Here is a 26,378-nt window from a genome sequence, read left to right as displayed (position 1 = left end):
ACCTTCAGCAAGTGCAAAAACAGAGAGAGAGAGAGAGAGAGAGAGAGAGAGAGAGAGAGAGAGAGAGAGAGAGGAGAGAGAGGGGGGGGGGGGGGGGGGCGAGGGGGAACGAATAACAGAACGTTGTTCAACTAATGTGGACGTTTCAAGCAGACTTACCATCTTGAAATGTACATTTGAGGTTATAAACAAAACAATGTTGATACATCAGCTGATCAGGGCTCATTTCAGTGATACCAACTTAAATCCATAAAAGTACCAAACTTGCTCTACTAACAGTTTTTTCCCCAACTTGTCTCCTTAATTACTGAATGATCCCCGTGTTATCTAATGTTAACTGGCACTTGGAATTTCACATTCATTACCACTTGCTATGTCACATACAAACTGAAATGTCGATACCTGTGTTTTATTCAATTCCATTACGTCATGCATTTGCACTCCAACACCAAAAACACACAAACAATCGCAAACTATATGAAACACACATATTTGCTGAAATGGCTTGAGCACTATCCATCATAAAACGGTTGTGCTAATTCAGAAACCTTAGTGGGCACGCACAAGTAGTCAAAGTTTCACCACAACTGGATGAATGTAACAACAATGCACATGAGACAAAAAAGTGTATACCGTCAAACGGGGGGAATTTGGATGGTTTTGTCATAATTTTGATTGTAACTTCTGTATATATTGTGAGATTAAATGGATTGTTATGAAAGTGGTAGGGCATATGTGTAATGAATAAAATATCCCAGAACCCGAACATGTATGTGTAGGTATATTTATCTGAAGCAGTTAAATAAAGTGTCCAAAGTCACCTCATGGATTGGGGTGATTTCGGACACGTGTGTTTTTTAAGTCTCTGTCCGAAGTTACAGTATATAGAGGGCGAATTCGGACAGTTACTGCCTGTTTTTAATATTCCATGTGCTTTTTATTTGATTCTTTTCTTTTCTCCTTTTGGCCAGATTTATCAAAAATGGCTCTGAGGGCTATGGGACTCAACTGCTGTGGTCATCAGTCCCCTAGAACTTAGAACTACTTAAACCTAACTAACCTAAGGACATCACACACATCCATGCCCGAGGCAGGATTCGAACCTGCGACCGTAGCAGTTGCACGGTTCCGGACTGCGCGCCTAGAACCGTGAGACCACCGTGGCCGGCCCAGATTTATCAAGGTAGCCTTTAACTAAATATCTAATATCCAATTTAGTGAAGGGAAATCCCCAGTGTGCAGCCCTCAAGATACCTTGCTTCAACATTTCTTCTTCTTCTTCTTCTTCTTCTTCTTCATTTAGCACTGGCTGTTCTCCCTTTTTTTTTCCGGATGTGCTTTCTGCACTTTATTTTGTAGGGTTGATTTAGGTATACCATACAAATCTCAGGCTTTTCTGTACAATAATGTACCACTCTGAATATCATGGACAGCTTTATCTAAAAGTTACGGGTCTTAATTACACCATACTGTAGCATCTTTACTGCTATTATACGTTCTTGGCATTGTCCAAAACCACCCCACACAGTACACAGTTTTACAAAAACCGCCGTCATTTTATAACTTTGCACAAGAAACTTGACATACTTGTACAGAAATTGTCTCAATGCTGTTAGCTACTAAGCGCATCAACAATTATGGTTACAATAACTTCCCCCTCAGCGCAACAATAGAAAGTTTCAACTTTATGATAATGCTTGGATTTTTAACACTGAGACTGTCTGTTAATTATTCACCTAGGAAACAATTGACGCAAAATAAAAGTTGTGGAAAGTGACAAATGCAATCTTGCACTTAAAATAACTGGCGCACAGATGTCAAAATAGGTAACTCTTTGTTTCTATTCAGTGACTAAGAGCAAAATAAGCCATACTGTCCGAATTCGTCTCGGTGTCCAAAATCATCCCGTTTGACGGCTCATAGTTTTTTTTGAGTATGCGACTTAATTAGCCCCATTAAACTAGGAATATCCTGCTTCACTCCAGTATTTAGAGAGGAAGCCTACTCCAACCGTAAGACAGAACACGTGTGCCTCCTACAACTTAGCCGATCAACAGTGGCTCCACTCAAATAAAAACAGGACCTTGTCGCATTTGAGTGTTGTGCTTGTAAGTGGTACATACAGTGATAGGCAACATGTGGGTATACAACTATATGTTCAAAGGACAGATATTTGCAGCCATGTTACACCATGAGGAGTTGCCACAGGCTGTATAACAGGAGGCTCCCCCAGCTCAGTCAGGGGCTGAGTGTGGCATTTTTTCTGTAAGCCCCAGCAGCCAATGTAATGCCCTTATGTTGGACTACATCTAATATCTTCAGATACAATCAAGCTGGTGTATACAGGGTGTTACAAAAAGGTACGGCCAAACTTTGAGGAAACATTCCTCACACGCAAATAAAAAAAAGATGTTATGTGGACATGTGTCCGGAAACGCTTAGTTTTGTCAGTATGTACTGTACTTCCTCGATTCACCGCTATGATTTCATACGGGATACTCTACCTGTGCTGTTAGAACATGTGCCTTTACACAACATGTGGTTCATACATGATGGAGCTCCTGCACATTTCAGTCGAAGTGTTCATACGCTTCTCAACAACAGATTCGGTGACCGATGGATTGGTAGAGGCAGACCAATTCCATGGCCCCCACGCTCTCCTGATCTCAACCCTCTTGACTTTCATTTATGGGGGCATTTGAAAGCTCTTGTCTACGCAACCCTGGTACCAAATGTAGAGACTCTACATGCTCGTATTGTGGACAGCTGTGATACAATTCGCCATTCTCCAGGCCTGCATCAGTGCATCAGGGATTCCCTGCGACGGAGGGTGGATGCATGTATCCTCGCTAACGGAGGACATTTTGAACATTTCCTGTAACGAAGTGTTTGAAGTCATGCTGGTTCATTCTGTTGTTGTGTGTTTCCATTCCATGATTAATGTGATTTGAAGATAAGTAATAAAATGAGCTCTAACATGGAAAGTAAGCGTTTCCGGACACACGTCCACATAACATATTTTCTTTCTTTGTCCGTGAGGAATGTTTCCTGAAAGTTTGGCTGTACCTTTTTGTAACAACCTGTAGACAGGGAATTGACAAATTTTGGAAACACCAAAAACACATCATCATGCCTAATACAGCATAGGAACTCTGCTGGCACTCAAAACAGCTTCCAGTCATCTCAGAACAGATAAGCACAGGTCCTGCATGTTTTCAAGAGATTCTTATAACATTTCCTGCAAAATAGTGGCATATTCATGAAATAACAATGAAAGTGTATAGCGATCATGCAACCTTCTCTTCAAAGTAGACTACAAAGGCTCAATAATACTTGAGACATGTGACTGTTGTCCAGGAGAGATGAAACACTTCATCCTGTTGCACACAAAACCAGTCCTGGATGATGCGAGCAGTGTGAACAGGGGTCCTGTCGTCTTGCAACACAGCATCACTATTGGGGAATAAACACTGTACCATGGAGTGCACCCGGTCAGCCAAAATGGTCGCATATTCCTTGACAGTAATGTGTAGTTGCAGAGTACTCGTGGAAAACCATGATATGGCTGCCAAATAGCCAAACGTGTGCCATGTTTCACTCTTGAGATGTAAACTCGGCCAAAAGTTGGAAACTATGTGCAGCATGATTCATCTGACCAAATGACTTTCTTCCACCGCTCCACAGTCCCGGATTTATGGAGCTCCCTTCATGTTATACACACATGGTGTACCATATCCCAATAGTAAAATGAATTTCAGCTCACACCTTTTTGGGTGTTCTCAGTAACATACAAATTTGGGAAACAATGTAGCAATGAAATAATCACAATAGCACTACTTCTGGACTGCAACTGAAACTTGCAAACCTTAAATTTACTGCAAACTTCCAATGCAGAGTTATTATGCGCAATGGTGGGCAGAACTAACATAGATTTTACAGCCAGTATTAAAAAAAGACAATCACAAATATTTCTTCCACTACTTATTTTATTCTGATACAAAATACATTTTCATTTTAACATCACAGATATTCTCAGTCTTGATAAATAAGAAACATTTCTAAGTCTCCCACATGCCCTGTATGCTGCTACTTGAGAACAGAAATATTAATCATTAAATGTATTATCTGAATCCTTCATTCATTGCAACAAGACAAATGTAATCACAGAAGACTTTTTGATTTAATTCTTTTCAAAACAAACTTCCAGTTAACTTCAGGATCCTGCAAAACAGAGACATAGATTAACAATTTCAATATCAAAATAAGTAAGTGGCAAAACACTGTCATCACAATTATAGTTACAAAATATTACCACTACCTAAATGGCACACAATCTACTTCGTGAAGCCATGATAAGCTACAATGGGAATCATGATAATTATTCAAACAGTGATACCACATTTGTTTTAGAATAATGTTTTCTGTTGAACATCAGTGCTGAAACTATTGTCAAGTATCAATGGCCCACACATATTTGGTTAGTGATACACTCTGCAAACAGTCAAGCCATGTGTGAAGCTGTCTGCATTACATGAAAGATTTATCGGAGAGTGTCTGATAAGGTTGTTGTCTATAAGACAGTAGCAGTATTGAAAAATTGAGAAGTACTTATACAATATTACCACTTGGTGTGCTGAATGGCAAGTTATCCTTTCATGCAGATAAATAAAAGGTAACAAATAAGAAAAAGAACTTCACGATGTCTCTCTCAGAGGTGTCAGAGGTGGGCTGGGGGGGGGGGGGGGGGGGGGGGGGCACATGCACCTCTTCAATGATTCCACCTAGGATTTGTTTGACTTCCTTATCATATATGTTTCAAATGAATCACTGTCACACACACACAGTGAAAAGAGGAAGTATAGAAATTTTTGGATCACCTGAACAGTAAATACGATATTGACACTGTGCGCACCATAAGTTCATGAAAAAATTATTTCATATCACCCCAGTTCGTAAGTGTATCATCGTATTCATAGATTCTATAGTTTCTGCACTGACAAGTCAGTCTTCTCTACTTTGATAACAGCTTTCTGGAAACCCATATATTTTCTGGAAGCTTATGTCACAAGCAGAAAAATTAAAATCTTAGGGGCAGAGGAACAGGCATTTGAAAGCTATAGGACCCACAAAGTATCAGTAAACCGTGTGTAGGTGGACATATTACTGTCATGACGCCTACTTCCCATATGTTCCCATATGTTGTTAAGTACTAATGTATTGGACATTATCTTCTTACATTGCACATGGATCCGAAAGTCACAGTGGCTACCTTGGTCTCTCGATTTGGAGCAAGCAATCAATCTCTATACATCCCGAAATCAGATATCATAAAACACGTAACTACTCTCCTGGAAAATGATATGGAGATTGTGGAACATATCTGGACATTAGGATTTGCTGGAGGCAATGGGGAAGAATGGTACGAAGAAATAGACTTCAGAGATGGTGTCGATAAGGAACAGCAATGCTCATGACAACAGACACCTACCTCTACTTTTCAACGGCATCTGAGTATGTGCTTTCGCACAAAAGGTGGAAGCACTCATGGTCCAGCAGATATGACAGAAGTACTGTGTACTCGACCACAAATCCTACAACATGCGAACCTCTGGCGATACGTCTGTTGCATGCGTCAGTAATAAAGCAGTTCAAGATAATTGAGAACAAGAACATTCTGTACAACTTGGAGAAAAACATGAATACTCCATCGATTCAAAAAATTAATCTGACTGTCCTGCAGAAATTGAAAGAGAAGGGAACAGAAGGAGCAATTATTCACGACCTGACATTGTGACTGTGGGCCATGCAACTTAGGACAGCAATGGAGCTACAAAATACAATTCAGTTTAAAGCTTCTGATTTCTGGGTATATCACTTCAAGAAGTGGAATTACGTTGTTGACAGAGCAGTAACCTACACAGTGTGCAGGAAATGTCAGGATAAGGAGGCAAATTTCTCACAGGTGTGTGATGATTTTGTTGCAAAATTTCGTAACTTCACCGTCACAGAAAAGTTTTCGACGATACATCTTCCATGATGAACACAGCAGATCTGAGAAAGAGTTACATGGCCATCAAACACTGTGAACCAGAGCAACAACAGTTGTTCCCACTATTACTGGATCAGTCTTTGCAACACAGCACAGTTTAATGATTATGCTTGTGATTTCAATGGAAGGCGAAATATTGTGGCTAACGTATGTGCTTGTATCCAAGCCTTGTGGAAAATTTCCACAGTCAAAAGCCAGTAAATCCTCTGAACATAAGATCATGTGTCGGAAAAACAGCAAACGCGTCGAAAGCAGAGCTCAAATGGTTCTATTGTGACGTATTTTGGCTTAGTATGCCTGATGACAGGAAGAAAATTCTGCTTTTAGCGGATTCATGGTGTTCTATCAAAGACCATGCATTGTCTGCTTCTGAAGTACCTGATGAAAGTCCTACACAAAGAACTGGTACCTGAAGGATGTACAGGAAAGATCCTGGCTCTGGATATTCATTTTTCAGACACGACAAACATTTTGTTCGTTACATAACGGACACAATTATTATCAAACAATGGAAAATCCAGGATGTAATGTACCAATACAATGGAAAGGATAGTTGCTACTAATCTTACAGCAGAGATTCTGAGTCACAGAAAGATACAACGAAAATACTGCCGGAATGTTAGCTTTCAGCCAACACGGCCTTTGTCTCTCTCTCTCTCTCTCTCTCTCTCTCTCTCTCTCTCTCTCTCTCTCTCTCTCCCACTCTCTCTCTCTCTCTCTCTCTCTCTCTCTCTCTCTCTCACACACACACACACACACACACACAGTCAGTCAGTCAGTCAGTCAGTCTCCAGCAGATGGAGCCACACAGAGGCTAGCAGCACATTATGAGAGAGGCAACCGGTTGGGGGTGAGGAGGAGGTTGGGGCGTAGTGTGGGAGGGATAGCAGGGTAGGGGTGGGGAATGGTAATGTGCTGCTGGGAGCATACACAGATGAGGTGCAGAGCAGGGCAGCTAGGTGCAGTCGAAGGTTAGTCAGAGAGCATGGGAGAGAAGGGGGCTGGCAGAAAAGGAGAGAAGTAAAAAGATTTGAGTCCACTGGTGGAATAGAGGGATGTGCAGTGCTGTAATGGGAACAGGGAAGGGGTTAGATGGGTAAGGACAATGATTGATGAAGGTTGTGGCCAGGAGGATTATGGGAACACAAGATATATAGAAGGGAGAGTTTCCACCTGTGCAATTTAGAAAAGCTGGTGTTGGTGGGAAGGGTCCACATGGCACAGTCTGTGAAGCAGTTACTGAAATGAAGAACATTGTGTTAGGTGGTGTGCTCAGCAAGAGGGTGGTCCAGTTGTTTCTTGGCCACAGTCTATCGGTGACCATTCATACGGGTAGACAGCCTGTGGTTGTCCTGCCCACATAGAATGCGGCACAGTGGTTGCAGTTCAGTTTCTAGATCACATGACTGGTTTCACAGGTAGCCCTGCCTGTGCTGGGACAGGTGATGTTTGTGACCAGACTGGAGTAGGTGGTGGTGGTGGGATGATGAAGGAGCATATCTTACCTCTAGGTTTATTACAGGGATATGAGACTTGAGGCAATGGGATGGAAGCAACGGTTGTGTAGTGATGGACAAGGATATTGCATAGGTTCAGTGGGCGGCAAAATACCAATGTGGAAGGGGTGGGAAGGATAGTGGGTAGGATATTTCTCATTTCAGGGCACAACGAAAGGTAGTCGAAACCCTGGCAGAGTCCTGGGTGGTACTGAGTCATGAGGGGAATGCTCCTCTGCAGCCAGACTATGGGGCTTTGGGAGGTGTTGGGAGACTGGAAAGATAAGGCACCGGAGATATATTTTTGTACAAGGTTGGGAGGGTAATTATGAACTGTAAAGGTCTCAGTGAGACCCTTGGTATATTTTGAGAGGGACCGCTAGTCAATACAGCTATGACGGCCATGGATGGCTAGGCTGTATGTAAGGGACTTCTTGATATGGAATAGGTGGCAGTTGTCAAAGTGGAGGTATTGCCAGTGGTTGGTATGTTTGATATGGACAGAGGTACTAATATAACCATATTTGAGGTGGAGGTCAACATCGCGGAAGGTGGCTTGATTCATTGAGTAGGACCAGGCGAAGCAAATGGGGAGAAGGTGTTAAGGTTCTGGAAGAATGTGGATAGGCTGTCCTCATCCTCAATCCAGATCACAAAGATGTCAATGAGTCTGAACCAGGTGAGGGGTTGGGGTTTCTATGTATTTAGGAAGGGTTCCTCTAAATGGCCCATGAATAAGTTGACATAGGATGGTACCCTGAGGGTGCCCATAGTCATACCCCAGATTTGTTCGTAGGTAATGCCTTCAAAGGAGAAGTATTTGTGGGTGAGGAAGTAGTTGGTGATGGTGACTAGCAAGGAGGTGGTTGGTTTGGAATCTGTCAGGCACTGGGAAAGGTAGTGTTCAATAGTGGCATGGCTGTGAGCATTAGGGGTGTTAGTGTGAAGGAAGGTGGCATCAATAGTGATCAGCAATGCATCGTGTGGTACACAAACAGGAACAGTGGAGGGCTGGTGGAGGAAATTGTTGGTATCTTTTATATAGGAAAGTAGGTTGTGGGTAATATGTTGAAGGTGTTGGTCTACAACAGTAAATATTCCGTCAGGGGGCACACTAACCAGTCCCAATGGAGCATCCTGGGTGGTTGGGTTTGTGAGCTTCACAAAGGATGTAGAAGGTAGGAGTGCAGGGACTGGTAGGGGTGAGGAGAGAAATAGACTAGAGGGTTGTTGGCCGAAAGCTAACATTCCGACAGTCTTTTCGTTGTGTCTTTCTGCGACTCAGCATCTTTGCTACATTTTGAGTAGCAACTATCCTTTTCATAATATTGACACAATCATTATCCAGAGACAGGGACATACTTGGCATTATTATAGTTTTCTAGCCCTGCAGTCCTTTTCCCTAATTAATTCCGTGCTCCTCATTTCAAGAACTTTATTAAGTATGCATTCCAGAAGGGCGGATACTTTGACGAACCTGGAATGTGGATTGCGCCAATGGATTACTGCTTCAATTCATTGACAAAAGATGGGTGTGCAAAGTGTGAGGCTACCACTTTTGTAAAATGTGTATTGTGAACTGTCTTTCTGCTCGTCTCACTGTTTACTTTATGAACTGCACATTGATAGTCTTTTAATAGATTTTGTTTGAAGTCAATAACAAGCCACATTTTCAAAATACCAAAGAGTTGTTTCGTCCTTTATGTTGAGATCTCCAACTTCTTACCCTATTATTAGTTCACATAAATATGTGTAAACAAGCATTTTAACAACATTTTGAGTCATTTTTCCAACACTTTATTGAGACTTCGTGGGTCCTATAACTCCTAAAAGTTTGCCCCTCTACCAATAAGATTTCACAATTGTTCTACTTGTGACATAAGCCTTCTAAAAATATATGGGTTTCCGGCAAACTGTTATCAAAGGAGAGAAGATTTACTCGTGGGACCAACACACGTTCCATGAGATATTACATATTTGTCACATTTGTACACATAGCTAAGGAAGACACAAAAACTGAATTCTTTTTCAAATGAAATTTGTATCAATGATTACTCTTTTTCTGAACTGAGCACTAACACTATGGAATGAAATTTGAAGACAGTAACATGCTTTCCCTTGCTAGCACTGGAATATAGCAACCAGTAATGTAAAAGACATAACAGGAAATCCATATACAGGAATGTACGCCCCACTATGGACTGTGGACAACAACATAAAAGACGATCACAACTGATAGCTATAAATTGTTTTGTAAATTACTTGACATAAATTGGAGGCAAGTGAAAGGAAGAAACTAGTTGTTAATGGAAAAATATGAACACAACTGAATAGTTAAAAGTAAAATTACTTACCAATCGAAAATTAATTCTCTTCTAGCTGCTTGTCCCTGGCAATGACGGACTCGTCAAACTGAATCATGTACGTTGTGCCATTGTGCCAGTGTGTAGTCACCTTTGCTGGCTGCAAATGAAGTTTCTTTTTTATACTCCAGTACAAATGTTTTCAGTTATCTGCTGTTATATCCGAAGACAACAGAAATACTCAATTTAAATAAAAATGTTCCTATAAAAATGCCCACATTTCTGAATGGTTTATAGGACTGCATAAATTTCACTTTCAGTCATAGCCTGTAGTTTCAATCTTTCCCACCAATCCTCTTTGCTCCTAACATCTGCGCTCTGAATAGCCTTGCTGCAATGAATCCAAGGAAAAGGTACAGGAGACACCTGGGGAAGTGTGATAGGACCGCTGTTATTTTCTATATATAAATGATCTGGTGGACAGGGTAAGCAGCAATCTGCGGCTGTTTGCTGATGATGCCGTGGCATATGAGAAGTTGTCATCACTGAATCACTGTAGGATGAGACACAATGACTTAGACAAAATTTCTAATACACTATTAGTAGCGTGCTGCTTGACACTGTGAGGTTTCAATAAATATCTACATGTAACACTGCAACGCAATATGAAATTGAATGAGCACATACAGACTACACTAGGAAAAGCAAATGGTCGATGTCAGCTTATTGGGAGTATTTTAGAAAGAGTGGTTCATCTGTAAAGGAGACCGCATACAGGACACTAGTGCTATTCACTGTTGAGTGCTGTTTGTGATCTGCACCAGGTGGAATTAAAGCAAGAGAAGCAATTCAGAGGCGAGCTGCTAGACTTCTTACCAGTATGTTCAAATTGAGATAAGTACTAAGAGATGTTTCGGGAACTCAAAGGGAAATCACTGGAAGAAGGGCAACATTCTTTTCAAAAAGTACTTTGGAGAAAATTTAGAGAACTAACATTTCAGGCACCTGCACAATGATTCTACTGCCACCAATGTACATCTTGTGTAAGGAACAAGAAGATAGGCTTACAGAGATTAGGGCTTGTACAGAGGCATATAGACAGTAATTTTTATTCCCTCTATTTGCAAGTGGAACAGAAAAGGAAATGACTAATAGTGGTACAGGGTACCCCCTGCCACGCACTACATGGTGGCTTGTGGAGTATGTATGTACATGTAGATACATTTCTGGAAAAGATGTGGAGGATAGTTTATCTACGAAGGTCTCACAAAACATTCAACATATGGGAAGATTTAATCTCACTGCATGTGTGGCATCCACTGGTGCCTGGCTACCAAACCTTTTGGCTTGGAATGTTTGGTATTGATCATAGAGGTGATATTGTTGGTGAGTTTAATGTGCACAGAAGCTATTTTGACACGACCAGTGAAAGAGAGATCAATTTTCACACAGACTACTACGACCCAGAGAGGGCCAAATGAGAGACAAGTGGCAGCAGAGGAATCTGGAGTCTTGAGAAAATAAAGCAGATTTCCCTGCCCTGGGTTCAGATTATGAACTTGTTATCAAGAAACTTAGGCAATGAGAAAAGTTAAGATTCTGAATGGCTAGTACACATCCCTCCGAATAGCTTACGAACAAGTTGGCTTAACACATTGCCATGGTAGTGTCTACAGCAGTGCCATATATATTTAGGTACTATATTCAAAGAGGAAATACTTAAGTATGATAAAGGAACAATTTTAGTTCCCTTCTATTCTCCTAAGGTGCATACATGCCTACAGCGATCCGGTTATTAAGGAACATAACAATCAATAATGGGGTGTGCTAGAAGAGCCACGCCATCTGGTTCAGAGGTATAATTCCTAAAAGCCAACAACCAAAGTAAAATTTTAAGAGTTACTATCTCTTAATCCTGGGGGACTCTGCTCGTGATGGAGTCTCTGGACAGGGCAGATCACGAAAGGCTTACAACCTGTGTTCAGCATCATCTGGTGGCACAGGAAAACCTACTTCAGTGGTTGCGCTTGGCAGCAAGGGGTGCAAAAATGGCCACCTGGTACTCCTGGCGCATATTGCACTTCACTGCAGACCATATTCCAGGTGCTGATACCATGGGGACAAACCAGACATCTGGCATCAGGCTTACTACACCTGCCGTCAATAGAAGCAACTCGAGGGAATGTGGCTCAGGAAGACTGTGTGGAAAACGCTGTAGCACTTCTCTTGTTAAATGAACCATGACAAAACGCTGATACTGGATGCGAGGTAAGAATCCTACTGTTCATGCACACACCAGCGAAGTGTGGCAGACAATGATGTGAGCCATGTGGCATTGCGCAGGTGAGTAACCGAGAGCACGGCCGAGAGGAGTTGCCTTAACAAAGTGGACAGAGAGACAGGCCTAGCAAAGTTTAGCAAGCATGGTGTCCGGATTAAGTTGGGGTTCAAGATCTACCTCCAGCGATAGTGACCAGCGAGGCTCTTGGAGGGATGCGGTGGTACTTGGCTGGCAGGTGCTTCACTGATAGCTGGTATTTGGTCTTCACAACCCATCGTCTTTCGTCTGCTGCTATACGTGGAGGGGATGGAAAGAGTTGCCACACAGTTCCCCCTTTCGAGAGGAAAACGCCAGTGCCACCCGTGCAGAGGGGAGTTTGGAGCTGACTGAGGATTGGTTGCTTGTTGTTTTTAGGGTGCAAAAACAACATGGGTCATACACACATGAAGACAAAAGAGTCGTTAAGCATGACTACACGTTACGCCCAATCAACAGAAGGAAAGACAGCTAAAAACATGGACTTGGAGTAAGGCCCATAAAATATGCCATAGAGTATTGGTGGTCCTGGACTAAAGATTAAACGTCCTTCACCATATTGCTACGATGAATAAAAAGTAAAATGCATTGGACATCGTTCACTAGAACGGCTGATAACTCAAATACCAAACATAAATGAGAATGTAAGTGGTTAAAAAAAGAGCATTCCATCAGGAAATGGCTAACCATCGAAGTTTGAGGGCAATGAGCACAAAGTGGTGGGGGTGCATCACTTAACAAATTGCGATGGCTAAAAAGACAATACCCAATATGCAACCTACCTAAAATGATCTCATGGTCAGAACACTGAGAGGAGGTCGTCCAAGCCACAGGGAGAGGCTTAATAACCCGGAGCTTGTTCCCATGAAGGGTAGACCAGTGGTGATGCCAAAGTGACACCATCTGCTGACAGACGGCAACACAGAGATCACTGTAGGCAATGGAATAACTAGAAGGCCGATGTATGAGGATCGCAGCCTTACCAGAAGCATCAGTGGCCTAATTTCCCAATGGACCAATGTGACCAGGAACTCACATAAACATCAGTGTCTCTATCAAGAGTGAGCAAGTGACAGCTTTGGGTTCCCCAGGAAATTCGTAGTTTCAATGAAGATCAACAAGCCCAGATATAAAGACTGTGGAAAGACCCAATTGCACCATCAGAAATTCATACCAACAGTTTTCTCAGTGTAAAAGTGAAAGCAATTGTCGATACTCCATGAGTAAAGGATGATCGAGACATTGCCGCAGATGCCACTCAAGGAGACAATTCTGTACAGAATTGCAACAGATCGCAAAATCGTCAACGAAAAAGAGACGGAGATGCCCAGTGGGAGACAGGCCATTATACAGTTAATGGCAATAGCAAAGAGGATGACACTCGGGATGGAACCCTCAAGCACACGGTTCTCCTGGATTAAAGTGTCAACAAGGCAGAATCCACACGTACCCTGACATCTACATTTTTTAAAAAATCCTGAAGCAAATGGGGCATGCGGCCACAGAAGCCCCACGTGTAGAGTATACGGAGGATACCATTCCTCCAGCTGGTGTCTTAGGCTTTCTACAAATCGAAAAAAGACAGCCACAGTCAGTTATTTCTGCAGAAAAACACTCGTGAAATGGATTGACTCAGTGACAAGATGGTCAACTGCAGAATGGCACACTCAAAATCCACACTGTGCAGTGGTTAGTAAATTGCAAGACTCGAGCCACCATACCAGTTGATCATGAATCATATGTTCCATCACCTTGCAAACACAGGTGGTGAAAGAAATGGGGCAATAACTAGAACAAAAGTGTTTGTCCTTATCGGGTTTACATATGGGTATGACAGTGACTTCACACCAGCATCTGGGAAGCGAGCCCTCTGCCAGATGTGATTGCACGTATGAAGGAGAAAGTGCTTGCCTGCAAGAGAGAGGTTCTGCAACATCTGAATGTTGACACTGTCCGGTACTGGGGTGGAGGACTGGGATGAAGTGAGAGCATGATCTAGCTCCCTCATAGTAAAGGCGGCATTGTAGCACTCACGATTCTTAGAAAAGGATGCTATTGCCCAAACCTTCTCCAGTTGTTTCCAATAGAGGAAGACAGGGTGGTAGTGGAGTTAAAAATCTCTACAAAATAGTGGCCCAAGGTGTTTGAGATGGCAATAGGGTCCACTATAACACTGTCTACCACTGTCAGGCCCGAAATTGTGGAATGGAATTTGGTCCCAAAGAGCCATCAGAGGTTGGCCCACATGATGTAAGAGAGTGGAACTGTTGAAATAATTAGTAAAGGAAATCCAGCTAGCTTTTTGCTATCCTGAAGAACATGATGAAACTGTGCACACAACTGTTTATAACAAATGCAGTTGCAACTACACAATACTTTGGGATTCTTACAGAACCTGTCAGAGAGGTGCCGTCTTGGCTGACCTCCTCACTCAACTTAATCTCATCTAGTTTAACACCAGAACATCCACTTTCCTTTCAGACTCCATGCACACCTATTCCCATTTGGACCTCTCCTTCTGCACTGCCCAGCTTGCCCATAATCTCAGGTGGTCCGTGCTCCCTGACACACATTTGAGCAACCATTTCCCATGTGCTATCTGTTTGCTGACTCCTACCCCACCTATTTGTGGACCCAGATGGCAGTTTTCTTGGCTGACTGGAGCCTTTTCTCCTCCCTGGTGAACTATGATGAACAACATTTCTCCAGTTTTGATGACCAGGTAGAGTATCTTACAAACATTATCCTTGCTGCTGCACAGCATTACATTTCTCACACTCCCTCTTTACCACACCGTGCCTCGGTCCCTTGGTGGACTGAGGCGTGTCGCGACGCAATTCGTGCACGAAGACCACCGTCCTATGATGCAAAACTGCATTTGTTATAAACAATTGCGTGCACAGTTTCATCGTGTTCTTTGGAATAGCTGGATTTCCTTTACTAATTCTTTTAACAGTTCCACTCTCTTACATCATGTGGGCCAACCTCCGATGGCTCTTTGGGACCAAATTCCATTCCACAATTTCGGGCCTGACAGTGGTAGACAGTGTTATAGTGGACCCTATTGCCATCTCAAACACCTTGGGCCACTATTTTGTAGAGATTTTTAACTCCACTACCACCCTGTCTTCCTCTATGGGAAACGACTGGAGGAGGTTTGGGCAATAGCATCCTTTTCTCAGAATCATGAGTGCTACAATTCCACCTTTACTATGAGGGAGCTAGATCATGCTCTCACTGCATCCCAATCCTCCACCCCAGTACCAGACAGTGTCAACATTCAGATGTTGCAGAACCTCTCTCTTGCAGGCAAGCACTTTCTCCTTCATACGTGCAATCACATCTGGCAGAGGGCACATTTCCCAGATGCTGGTGTGAAGTCACTGTCATACCCATACGTAAGCCCGATAAGGACAAACACTTTTGTTCTAGTTATTGCCCCATTTCTTTCACCAACTGTGTTTGCAAGGTGATGGAACATATGATTCATGCCCAACTGGTATGGTGGCTCGAGTCTTGCAATTTACTAACCACTGCACAGTGTTGTTTTCTGCAGTGTAGCTGCAAAAGATGCACATTAATGTCACCAAGCAGCAGAATGGACTGAGGGAGTTGCCCAATAAGCTGGAAGAAGCCTGCACTGGTGACACTGAGATCTCAAAGCAGCTGTGAGGATGCAATTTTGTTTCCTGGAGGCAGAGAACAAGCAGACGCTGCAATACCAAGAGCAGCCGTCAATTTTGTTTCCTGGAGGCAGAGAACAAGCAGAGTGCTGCAGTACCAAGAGCAGCCGTTTAGTCCTATTTGTTGTATCAAAGGCCGTGAACATTCCATCGGAGGAGAGTCATGGCAAGGAAAGGGGAGGAGGGGAAAAATGAAGGGGTGTCACCATGGCGGTTGCCGAGTGCCAGCCTTCAATGACTCATTGCTACAGAGCACAGAGGCTGGAGGATCCTGCTCCATGAGACCTACAGAGGCACTGGTATTCTCCTTCTGTCGGTCGAGGGAGTCCAGGGTAGAAAACTGGTTGGCAGTGTACACTGACGACACAGAGGTCGGCCAGACGAGAGGAGTCAAAGAGGATGTACAACTTTTTACCTGTGTTTCATTTCTGGGAGCCTTCCTGGTTGGCAGAGGAAGACTCAAATGTTTGGTGGCCGGAGGGACATAAGAAGTCTTTGCGAGAGTATTCCTACAATCCTTTCCAGCCTGCTTGTTGTGTAGCAGGTGACTTCATCCCATGAAGAAAAAGTTTGGTGGCTTGTTGCACAACGGAGGAGAAGATAGGGATGCTACCATGACAGTGGGCGATTTTACAAGCACAGTGCTGAATCTGAGGTTGCTTGTCGGCGTGGCCATGTACTGCATGGAGTGAGAAGTATCAAGAACAGTGCTATAAGTGCCAGGTGGTAGAACAGATGGTTTCCAACTAGTCAGCAACTTGCAAGCGACCGGGTGAGGCACTTTTTCCTTCACTCGGATCTCCTGAACCGTCCACTCAGCAAGATACACAGAAAAATCTCGGTAGGAGGTGGCATGGTCACCATTGCAATTGATACAGTGGGGAGGAGGAGGCAATCACCCTACCACAGGTTACATGTTTGGGCGGGTGTCGACAGGACATTCTAGTGTAGTTGCAACGATGATACTGGTAGCAACTCATCAGACTTGGAATGTACAGTTGGCCTGTGATAACTTCATAGCCTGCTTTCAACTTGGATGGAAGCACCACTCTATCAAAAGTGAGAAAAAGAGTGTGTGTGGGTACTAAGGACGATTCTATTGTTTTCATCACCCGATGGACAGCAATGACGTCCTGATCAGAGAGGTACATATGGATTTCTGTCCTGGGCAGATCATCGAGCAGCCTCATTTAAATAACACCATGGGAAGAATCAGCATTCGATGGCCCTCAACAGGAACAGGACACCTACAGCGCAGCAAATCTGCAAGCAGTAGTTGTGCTTGAGGATCAGTAGTAGTCTCCAAAAGCAAAGTGCTGTTGTGTGAACGAGAGCAGGATTTAACAGGGGCAGTAATTGCATCAACACCTCTCTGAATAATGAACGGATTTACTGTAGCAAAGGACAGAGCATCTTCAGTACATGAAACCTCTAGGAACCATGGTGCAGTTGCAAGGGTCTGAATTGTTAGCCTCATTCCATTTGCATTAGTGGGTGTTGCAGTGAAGAAGATAGATGATTGGCTTATTGTGAGAAAATCCCCCATGATTGCCAGTGTCTCTGTTGGCCTGCTTCTTCCAACTGGGGTTGTATCAGCCATGCTGGAATGTAGGGGCAGGGGTAGCATCCGGCCAGTGAGTGAATCTGTCAATAATTGTCAGCAGATATTGATACCCACTGGAGGAGGGTAGAAGGTCGACAATGTTGAGGTGAACATACGTGAACTGGTGTTGTGCGGGGAGAAACTTGGCCACAAGGGAATGAATGTGTCATCCGACCTTGGCACGCTGTAACAGAACACTCAACCGGGTCCAGTAGCCGCAGTCGCATTGGATGCCTGACCAGATGAAGCTATTTTTCACGAGGGCGGCAGAAGCTCTGATGCCTAGATGTGTAAGGCTGTGGATGCGGTCGAATGTCAGTTTTTGGGAGGTGGGGATGATCATCTGAATTGTCAGGTTGTGAAGGATCCACAAGTACATCACACCTGACCTTACGGTCGAACCTGGTTAGAGATTTTAGCTGGAGGCTGAGATCAGAGTCAGCTTTGTGAAGGGTGTTGGCTAGGTCTGGGTCCCCCTCTTGAGCAACTGTCAGGGCATTGTAGTCTGAGGGTTGAGTGGTGGTGCAGGAACGGCTAAGACAATCTGCTACAATGTTATCAATGCTGACAACATGCCAGACGTCAGTAGTAAATTGTGCGATATACTCCTGTAGCCTAAACTGTCCAGACGAGATCTAGTATGTGTCCTTCCTGCAAAAACCAGAGGTGAAGAGGCAGTGGTCTGTAAAGATTGTAGGATGCACCCCTCGAATGAAAATTGAAAATAGCGAACAGCTTCCTAGACTGCTAGCAGCCTGCAGTCAAATGTGCACCAGCGGCGGCGAGCATATCAGAGAGCTTGGATGGAAAGAAGGCAAGCGGTTGTCAGACAATGTCTATGTATTGTTGTAGGAAAAGCCTGACAGCTGTCTGACTTGTGTCCACCACTATTGCAAGGGGTGCACTAGGGTGGGTGGGGGTGGGCCAAAAGGGCCAGACTGACAAGGTCCCCCCCCCGAAGCTCTCAATCACGACCTGAGAACAAAGGACCAGTTTGTTACCTTTTTTATCGCCACAGAGTGCAGTAGTAATGGGTCTTGGGTGGCAGCAGCGTCCTTACGATGCTGATGGAGAAAGTTGACCATGTTGATGAAATGCCACAGGCCTCTGAAGGTAGTAGGGCGTGAAATGTCTGCTATTGCATGAACTGTCTTGGGTAGGAGGGGGTGGGAGCTGGTGGTAGAGAGTAAGTGTCTGAGGAATTCGATCTCACTCGCTCCAAAAATGCATTTTGTCGTGTTGCGGATCACTCTAGCTTTCTGTTGGAAGAAAAAAAATTTCATGCAGGTGTTGGTGGTGTTCAGTAGGGCCCCTGGAGTAAATGAGTATATCATCTAGGTAGGCAAAACAGCCAAGTGCATCCTCGAGGACGTTCTCCAAAATTCACTGCCACGTTTGTGTGGCATTGCAGAGGCTGAATGTCATGAATGCACTCTTGAACGGGCCAAAAGTTGTGATAATGGCTGTTTTCTCAAAGTCCTCTGGGGCATCTGGGATCTGTGTGTAGACTTTGGCACAATCTATCTTACCGAAGACAGTAACTCCCGAGATGACATCGTCGTAGGTGAGGATGAGTGGGACAGGAAATCTACGAAAACTGCATCAATGGAAGAAAACCACAGGCGTGGGTCTTGCAGATTGAAGGGAGGTAAGTGAGCAGCCACACGACTGGGGATAGGGTCTGCAGAGTTGCCCTGCGCTGGGCGCGCTGCCCCACTAGTCAGCTGAGTCAGGCAGTTCTGTAGTGCTGACAGCTGCGTGGGAAGTTCCAACACCTCCGAAGTGCTTGGAGGGGCTAGGGCAGGAGGGGTAATGGGGGGACTGCTCACTAGAGAGCCGATCAGTTGTGACCACCATACAAGTGGGAATGTGTGGCAGTGATATTATGACTTAACAGTGTGGGAAGCATGTTGCGGTATGCAGGGTGGCGCTGGTAAGAAATATTGCTGACAAGGGAACCTCCCCATCGCAGCCCCCCTCAGATTTAGTTATAAGTTGGATAGACCTTGTGGATAGACCTTGAAAAACTGAACACAGATCAATCGAGAAAATAGGAAGAAATTGTGTGGAACTACGAAAAAAATAAGCAAAATATACAAACTGAGTAGTCCATGCGCAAGATATGCAACATCAAGATTGCTATAACCTCAGGAGCGCCGTGGTCCCGTTGTTAGCGTGAGCTGCTACGGAACGAGAGGTCCTTGGTTCAAGTCTTCCCTTACGCAAAAGTTTTACTTTTTCATTTTTGAAAATTTATGATCTGTCACTTTGTTCATTGACATCTCTGTTCACTGTATTAAATTTAGTGTCTGTGTTTTGCGACCGCACTGAAAAACCATGCGATTGGTAGACGAAAGGACATGTCTCTCCAATGGGAACCGAAAACATTTGATCGCAATGTCATAGGTCAACCGATTCCTCCACAGGTAAACACGTCTGGTATATTCTATACGACACTGGTGACGGCACGTGCGTTACATGACAGGAATATGTTGTCGACCCACCTAACTTGGTGAATGGATAAAAAGATTCTTCTACTTTGCCGGATTTAGGTTTTCTTGTGGATGTGGTAATCACTCCCAAAAAAGTGATGAAAACATATGAGTTTGTCGGATAATAACTGTCTGAAAATGAAAAATTAAACTTTTCACTTGAAGTAAGACTTGAACCAAGGACCTCTCGTTCCGCAGCTACTCACGCTAACCACGGGACCAAGGCACTCCTAAGCTCAGACTATTCTTGATGTCGCCTATCTTGCCATGGACTACTCAGTTTGAATATTTTGCTTATTTTTTCATAGTTTCCCACAACTTCTTCCTGTTTTCTCGATTGATCTGTGTTCGGTTTTTCAAGGCCTATCCACTGTGCCAACTTATAACTAAATCTGAGGGGGGTGCGATGGGGAGGTTCCCTTGTGAGAAGAAGGTAGGCAAGACACGCACAGTGTGTTCCAAGTAATACACTCCCCACCATGTGTTTTTGCAGAAAGAAGTGTTCAGTACACCACACAGTTAAACTGAGGCTTGTCTGGGCACATAGCTGTCAGCTGTGAATGGGGCACTGAGAGGTGTGGTTGTGTGCACAGGGGGATGGTGTACACGGCTGAGCACAGGTAGGGGAATTGTGGTGTGCAGAGGGAAGGTATGTGTGGAGGGGTGCAGGAAAGGAGTGATGATGCGTGCGGAAGGATGGCGTGCATCTACATATATACTCCGCTAGCCACCAAGCGGTGTGTGGCGGAGGGCACAAGTCACACCAATGTCATATTTTCCCCCTCTGTTCCACTCGTGGACCACGTGAGGGAAAAACGACTGTCTGAATGCCTCAGTATGAGCTCTTATTTCCCTTATCTTTGAATGGTGATCATTGCGTGATTTGAAAGTTGGTGGTAATAATAAATGCTCTACATCCTTGGTGAAGATCGAATTTTGGAATTTAGTGAGCAGCCCCTTCTGTTCAGCGCGCCGTCTATCTGCAAGTGTGTCCCACTTCAAACTTTCTATGAGATTTGAAATGCTCTCGCAATGGCTAAATGTACCAGTCACGAATCTTGCCACTCTTCTTTGGACCTTCTCAATCTCTTGAATCAGACCCAACTGGTAAGGGTCAAATACAGAGGAACAATACTCCAAGACTGGACAAACTATTGTAAGCTATTTCCTTTGTTGAAGGACTACATCGCTTCAGGATTCTACCAATGAACCGCAATCTAGAGTTTGCATTACCTGTAACTTGTGTAATCTGATCATTCCATTTGAGATCATTTCGAATAGTCACACCCACATACTTGACGGACGTTTCCGCTTCCAAAGACTGGATATTTATTTTGTACTCTTACATTAATGGGGATTTTTGCCTTGTTATATGCAGTAGGTTACACTTCCTAATATTGAGAGATAACTGCCAGTCATTACACCATGCATTTATTTTCTGCAAATCATCATTGATTTGTTCACAACTTTCGTGTGATACCACTTTCCTGTAGACTACAGCATCATCGCAAACAGTCTCGAGCTGCTGTCAATACCATCAACCAGATCGTTTATGTAAATTGTAAAAAGCAGAGGACCTATTACGCTGCCCTGGGGCACACCTGAAGTTACGCTTGTTTCTGCTGAAGTCACCCCATTCAGGACGACATACTGCTTCTTGTCTGTTAGAAAACTTTCTATCCAACCACATAGCTCATCGAATAGACCGTAAGTGCACACTTTTTGTAGCAAGCGACAATGCGGAACTGAGTCAAACGCCTTTTGAAAGTCGAGAGATATGGCATCAACCTGGGAGCCGGTATTAGAGCCTGTTGTATATCATGCACAAAGAGGGCCAGCTGTCTCTCTCATAACAGCTGTTTCCTAAAACCGTGCTGGTTTCCACAGATGAGTTTCTCAGAGTCTAGAAAGGTCATTATGTCTGAACAAAAAATATATTCCATGATTCTACAACAAATCGATGTCAGTGAAATTGGCCGGTAATTATGTGCATCTGATTTTCTACCCTTTTTATAGATTGCTATGACTTGGGCCTCCTCCCAGTCCAGTGGAACTTTCCGCTATTCCAATGATCTCTGATAGATGATGGATAAGAATTGTGCTATATTTGTAGCATAGTCAACATAAAATCTTATGGGGATACCATCTCGGCCAGATGCCTTCTTGGCACCTAAGGATCTTAACTGCTTTACAATCCCAGATACACTCAACACTATGTCAGCCATCCTTTCATTCGTTCGATAATTGAAAGGGGGAATAGTGCTGCAGTCCTCTACTGTATAGTGCTGCAGTCCTCTACTGTAAACAAGTTTTTGAAGGCTAGGTTTAGAATTTCGGCCTTCTGTTTATTATCATCAGTTACATTACCCATACTGTCAGCAAGAGAAGGTATTGAATTACTTGTAGCGTTCATAGATTTTACCTATGACCAATATTTTTTGGGGTTATTTTTAGACTCTGCAGATAAAATATTGCTTTCAAATTCCTTAATAGAATATATCATTGTCCTTCTGACGGCTGCTTTCATTTCGCATAGTTTCTGTTTGTCAGCGGGGCAGTGACTATGTTTAAAACGAATGTGCAAAATTCTCTGCTTTCTCAGCAACTTCCTAATAAGACTCCAGAATGAGATTTTCACTCTACAGCAGAGTGTGCGCTGATATGAAACTTCCTGGCAGATTAAAACTGTGTGCCGGACAGAGACTCGAACTTGGGACCTTGCCTTTCGCAGGCAAGTGCTCTACCAACTGAGCTACTCAAGCATGAGTCACGCCCCGTCCTCACAGCTTTACTTCTGCCAGTACCGCGTCTCCTACTTTCCAAACTTTACAGAAGCTCTCCTGCGACCCTTGCAGAAGTAGCACTCACACAGCGGAGTGAAATTCTCATTCTGGAAACATTCCACATGCTGTGGCTAAGCCATGTCTCCGCAATATCCTTTCTTTCAGGAGTGCTAGTTCTGCAAGGGTCGCAGGAGAGCTTCTTAAAGTTTGGAAAGTAGGAGACGAGGTACTGGCAGAAGTAAAGCTGTGAGGACGGGGTGTGAGTCATACTTGGGTAGCTCAGATGGTAGAGCACTTGCCTGCGAAAGGCAAAGGTTCCGAGTTCGAGTCTCGGTCGGGCACACAGTTTTAATCTGCCAGGAAGTTTAAACTTCCTAATACGTTTGTTGTACCAAGGTCTCCTATACTTTTTCCAGGCACATACTTCTCTAGCACATGGTGGACAATACCTTTAAATTCCGACAAAAGATGCTCATCATCTTTGTGTCCCGCAGTGAATGCTTGAAGCTGACTATGAAGATATTCATTAATGACACTTTTATTTGCTTTCCCAAAAAAGAAAACTCTACGCTGTTTCTTTGGTTTTTTTACAACTTACACTGACAAAGAAGCCACAATGACATTATGGTCGCTAATACCTTCTTCTACATTAACTTCCTCAAAAAGATCAGGTCTGTTTGTTGCCAAGATATCTAATATATTCCCATCTCGAGTTGGTTTTCTAACCAATCGCTCAGGGTCGTATGTTGAGAGCGCTCCTAGAATAACTTCAAACGAACCTTTGCTTCTGCCCCCTGTGATAAACGTGTAATTTTCCCAGTCAATGGATGTTAGATTAAAGTCTCCACCTATAACTAATGGATAATTTGGATATTTCCTTCCTATGTACTCAAGGCTTTCCCTGAAACATTCTGCAACATTTGTTGCACATGCTGGTTGTCTATAAAAACATCCTAACACAGTGGTCAATCCTTGTCTGATTGAGAGCTTTATCCTGACATTTCACAGTCTGACCCAGTATCGATCTCAGCTGTGTTTAAACAGCTTTTAACTGCATGTTGAGGTGTAAGAGGGATGGAGAAGCCAAGGGGCAGGTTGAGGTGTGAGCGGGATGTGCCCGGTCGATCTACCAGGAACTGATTTCGTGCAGCCATGTGGGGTGTGGTAATGTTAATAATAATAATAATAATAATAATAATAATAATAATAATAATAATAATAAAGAAAAACCAGTGTTTCAGTACTGAGACTCAGTGATTTGGTTTAGAGGTAGTCACCAGTGAAGAACAATTTATGTTCCCTTCTATGCTCCTAAGGGTTGTACATGTCTCTACTGGTGCGGCAATTAAAAAAAAAAAGAGAACAATAATGCTGCTGATTAAGAAAGATAACAATAAATAACAAGGCATGCTAGAAGAGCCGCGTGGGCTAATTCAGAGAAATAATTCCTGAAAGCTAACAACTTCAGTAAAATATGACAAGTTACTACCTCTTAATCAAGGGGGGAGCCCTCATTCGTAGTGGAGTCTCTGGACAGGATGGACCATGAATGGCTTACAACCTTTGTTCAGCATCTTCTTCCAGTGCAGGAAAACTTAAAACCTGCTTCAGGTTCACACTTGGCAGCAAGGGGTGCCAAAACAGTCGGAGGTGGAATGGTAGTAAAATTGCCTGGTACTCTTGTCGCACACTACGCTTCACTGCACTACTTACACCACACTTTGTACACTGGCAGTCAGTAGATGCACCTCAAGGGAATGCGGCTCAGGAAAGCAGTGCGGAAAACACAGTAGCACTCCTCTTGTTAAACAAGCCGTGAAAAAACACTGACACCGGATGCATGGTAAGAACCCTGCGGTTCACGCATACCTCGGTGCGGTAGACGACAATGCGAGCCACACGTGTTGTACAGACAAACTGCCAAGAGCAAGGCTGGGAGGTGTTGCCTCATTGAAGCAGAAGGAGAGACAGGCCGAGTGACGGTTCAGCATGTGTGGCATCCGGAAAGCATGACCATCTAAAAGCTTTACCTCTGAGGAAGTGATCAGTGACAGCGTGGGGGGATATGATGGTATGTTGGTTGGCATGTTCTTCACTGATCGCTGATTTTCGGTCTGCGCAGCTCCTGTCCTGCTGCTACAAATGGAGGTGATGGAAGGAGACTGTGGATTGAAGGATGCTTATGTTGAGGGAGCTGGCATTAACTATGACAAGCAGGGTGTTAAGTGACAATGTATAGCAACAGCGAACAGTAAACGGGGAAGTAGTTCATTTATTTGGTATAGGAGGGCAGGCTGCGAGCAATGAACCAAAGTTGTTGGTAAACAGGGACACAGATTATATCACAGAGGGTCCATCCCTCAGTTAATCACCACAACATGTAACGAGACTGTTGGAACCTCCACATCTGATTTTACATAGAAAATTATTGTTCTTTCTCATATTGTAAAGTTTTTCTCATTACAGAGAGGCAATTCGTTGGGGAGAAAAAGAAGATGTTCAAATTGAGTAAGATATAGTTCAGTATTAGCTTTGGGCTGATTCTGATCCATTGGAAGGGTGAAAAAAGTAGTAGTTTCCACAATAGGGACAGGCAAAGACAACTTTAGCATGACAATATGGGCATAGAATTAAATATGAGGCAAGTGGAGATAACAACTCTGTGCAGATGACTCTTTTTATTTTAGTTCACGTTTAAAACTTCTGGGGCTGTGTTATGATCATGGTGGTGAATGGTATACCAATGTGAGCAATATTGCATATCTAGTTTGGACAATTTTTATAAGTGCTGTAAGTGTTAGTTTAGTAGGTGGAAGGCAAAACTTCTTATCTAGTATATGGGTTGTAGGAATAAGAGTTCAGGGAAAGATTATATACAACAGAGAAAGAATAATTCATGGATGTCTGTGCATGGGTAGTTTAGTCTTAATAGGACTAGACTGGTGAAGGTTATGACCTGATCAGACATGAAAAGATGAGGGTTTTTGTGAATGGAAGGAAATTATGATTCTGATCAATAGAATACTGACTAACTTACACTGGTCGGTAAGTGAAAAAGAGTCAGAGATGGACACAGTTTCAATTTCTGGCTGTCGCTATTAAAGTAAATGAACCCCATGGCAACTATAAAAAAGACAATTTCAGTTCAAATGATTTGGGAAGTAACAACAGTTGTAGACAGGTAGAAGTTACATCCAGCAAAGAATGGGAGATTTCAGGAGCCCAACACTATCAGGTAGCCCTGCAATAAATAGCTATCTGATGATAAAATTGCTACACACTGCCACTGTCATTTCACTGTGAATCATGGGTTGTTCAAATGTTCTGTTGCTGTGAACAACTACCACATCAGCTAAGCAAACTCTTTTGCAACACTATGCAATCAAAAGTACTTCTCCATAACATGAAGATTTACCAGCTAAAGTACAAACAATAACACATAATAGGGATTAGACAAGATATCTCAATACATACTGTGAAGAATATATGTGTGTGTGTGTGTGTGTGTGTGTGTGTGTGTGTGTGAGTGAGGGGGGGAGAGAGAGAGAGAGAGAGAGAGAGAGAGAGAGAGAGAGAGAGAGAGAGAGAGAGAGAGGGGGGGGGGGGGGGGAGGGGGGAAGAGAGAAAGAGAATGGAGCACAAGCTCGGATTG

At 43.4% G+C, this 26,378-nt stretch overlaps 1 protein-coding gene across 2 annotated transcripts in view; it reads right to left on the bottom strand.

The window, feature by feature from the left end:
• Positions 1 to 3,968: 3,968 nt before the first annotated feature.
• The window catches only part of LOC126299277 (trafficking protein particle complex subunit 5-like), a 55,791-nt gene continuing 33,381 nt past the window's right edge, over positions 3,969 to 26,378 (bottom strand). For both annotated transcript variants that reach the window (XM_049991059.1, XM_049991060.1), the window contains exons 5-6: positions 9,900 to 10,008; positions 3,969 to 4,221 (exon numbers count right to left, since the gene is read on the bottom strand). In XM_049991059.1, coding sequence (XP_049847016.1) covers positions 9,910 to 10,008 — 99 coding nt within the window. In that variant the 3' untranslated portion in view covers positions 3,969 to 4,221; positions 9,900 to 9,909. The remainder of the gene's footprint in view (positions 4,222 to 9,899; positions 10,009 to 26,378) is intronic.

The sequence above is a fragment of the Schistocerca gregaria genome, chromosome X (genome assembly GCF_023897955.1).
Source record: "Schistocerca gregaria isolate iqSchGreg1 chromosome X, iqSchGreg1.2, whole genome shotgun sequence".
In the NCBI taxonomy this organism is placed as follows: domain Eukaryota; kingdom Metazoa; phylum Arthropoda; class Insecta; order Orthoptera; family Acrididae; genus Schistocerca; species Schistocerca gregaria.
Note: the sequence above shows the minus strand (reverse complement) of the source record. Positions and strands in the feature narration are given on the sequence as shown.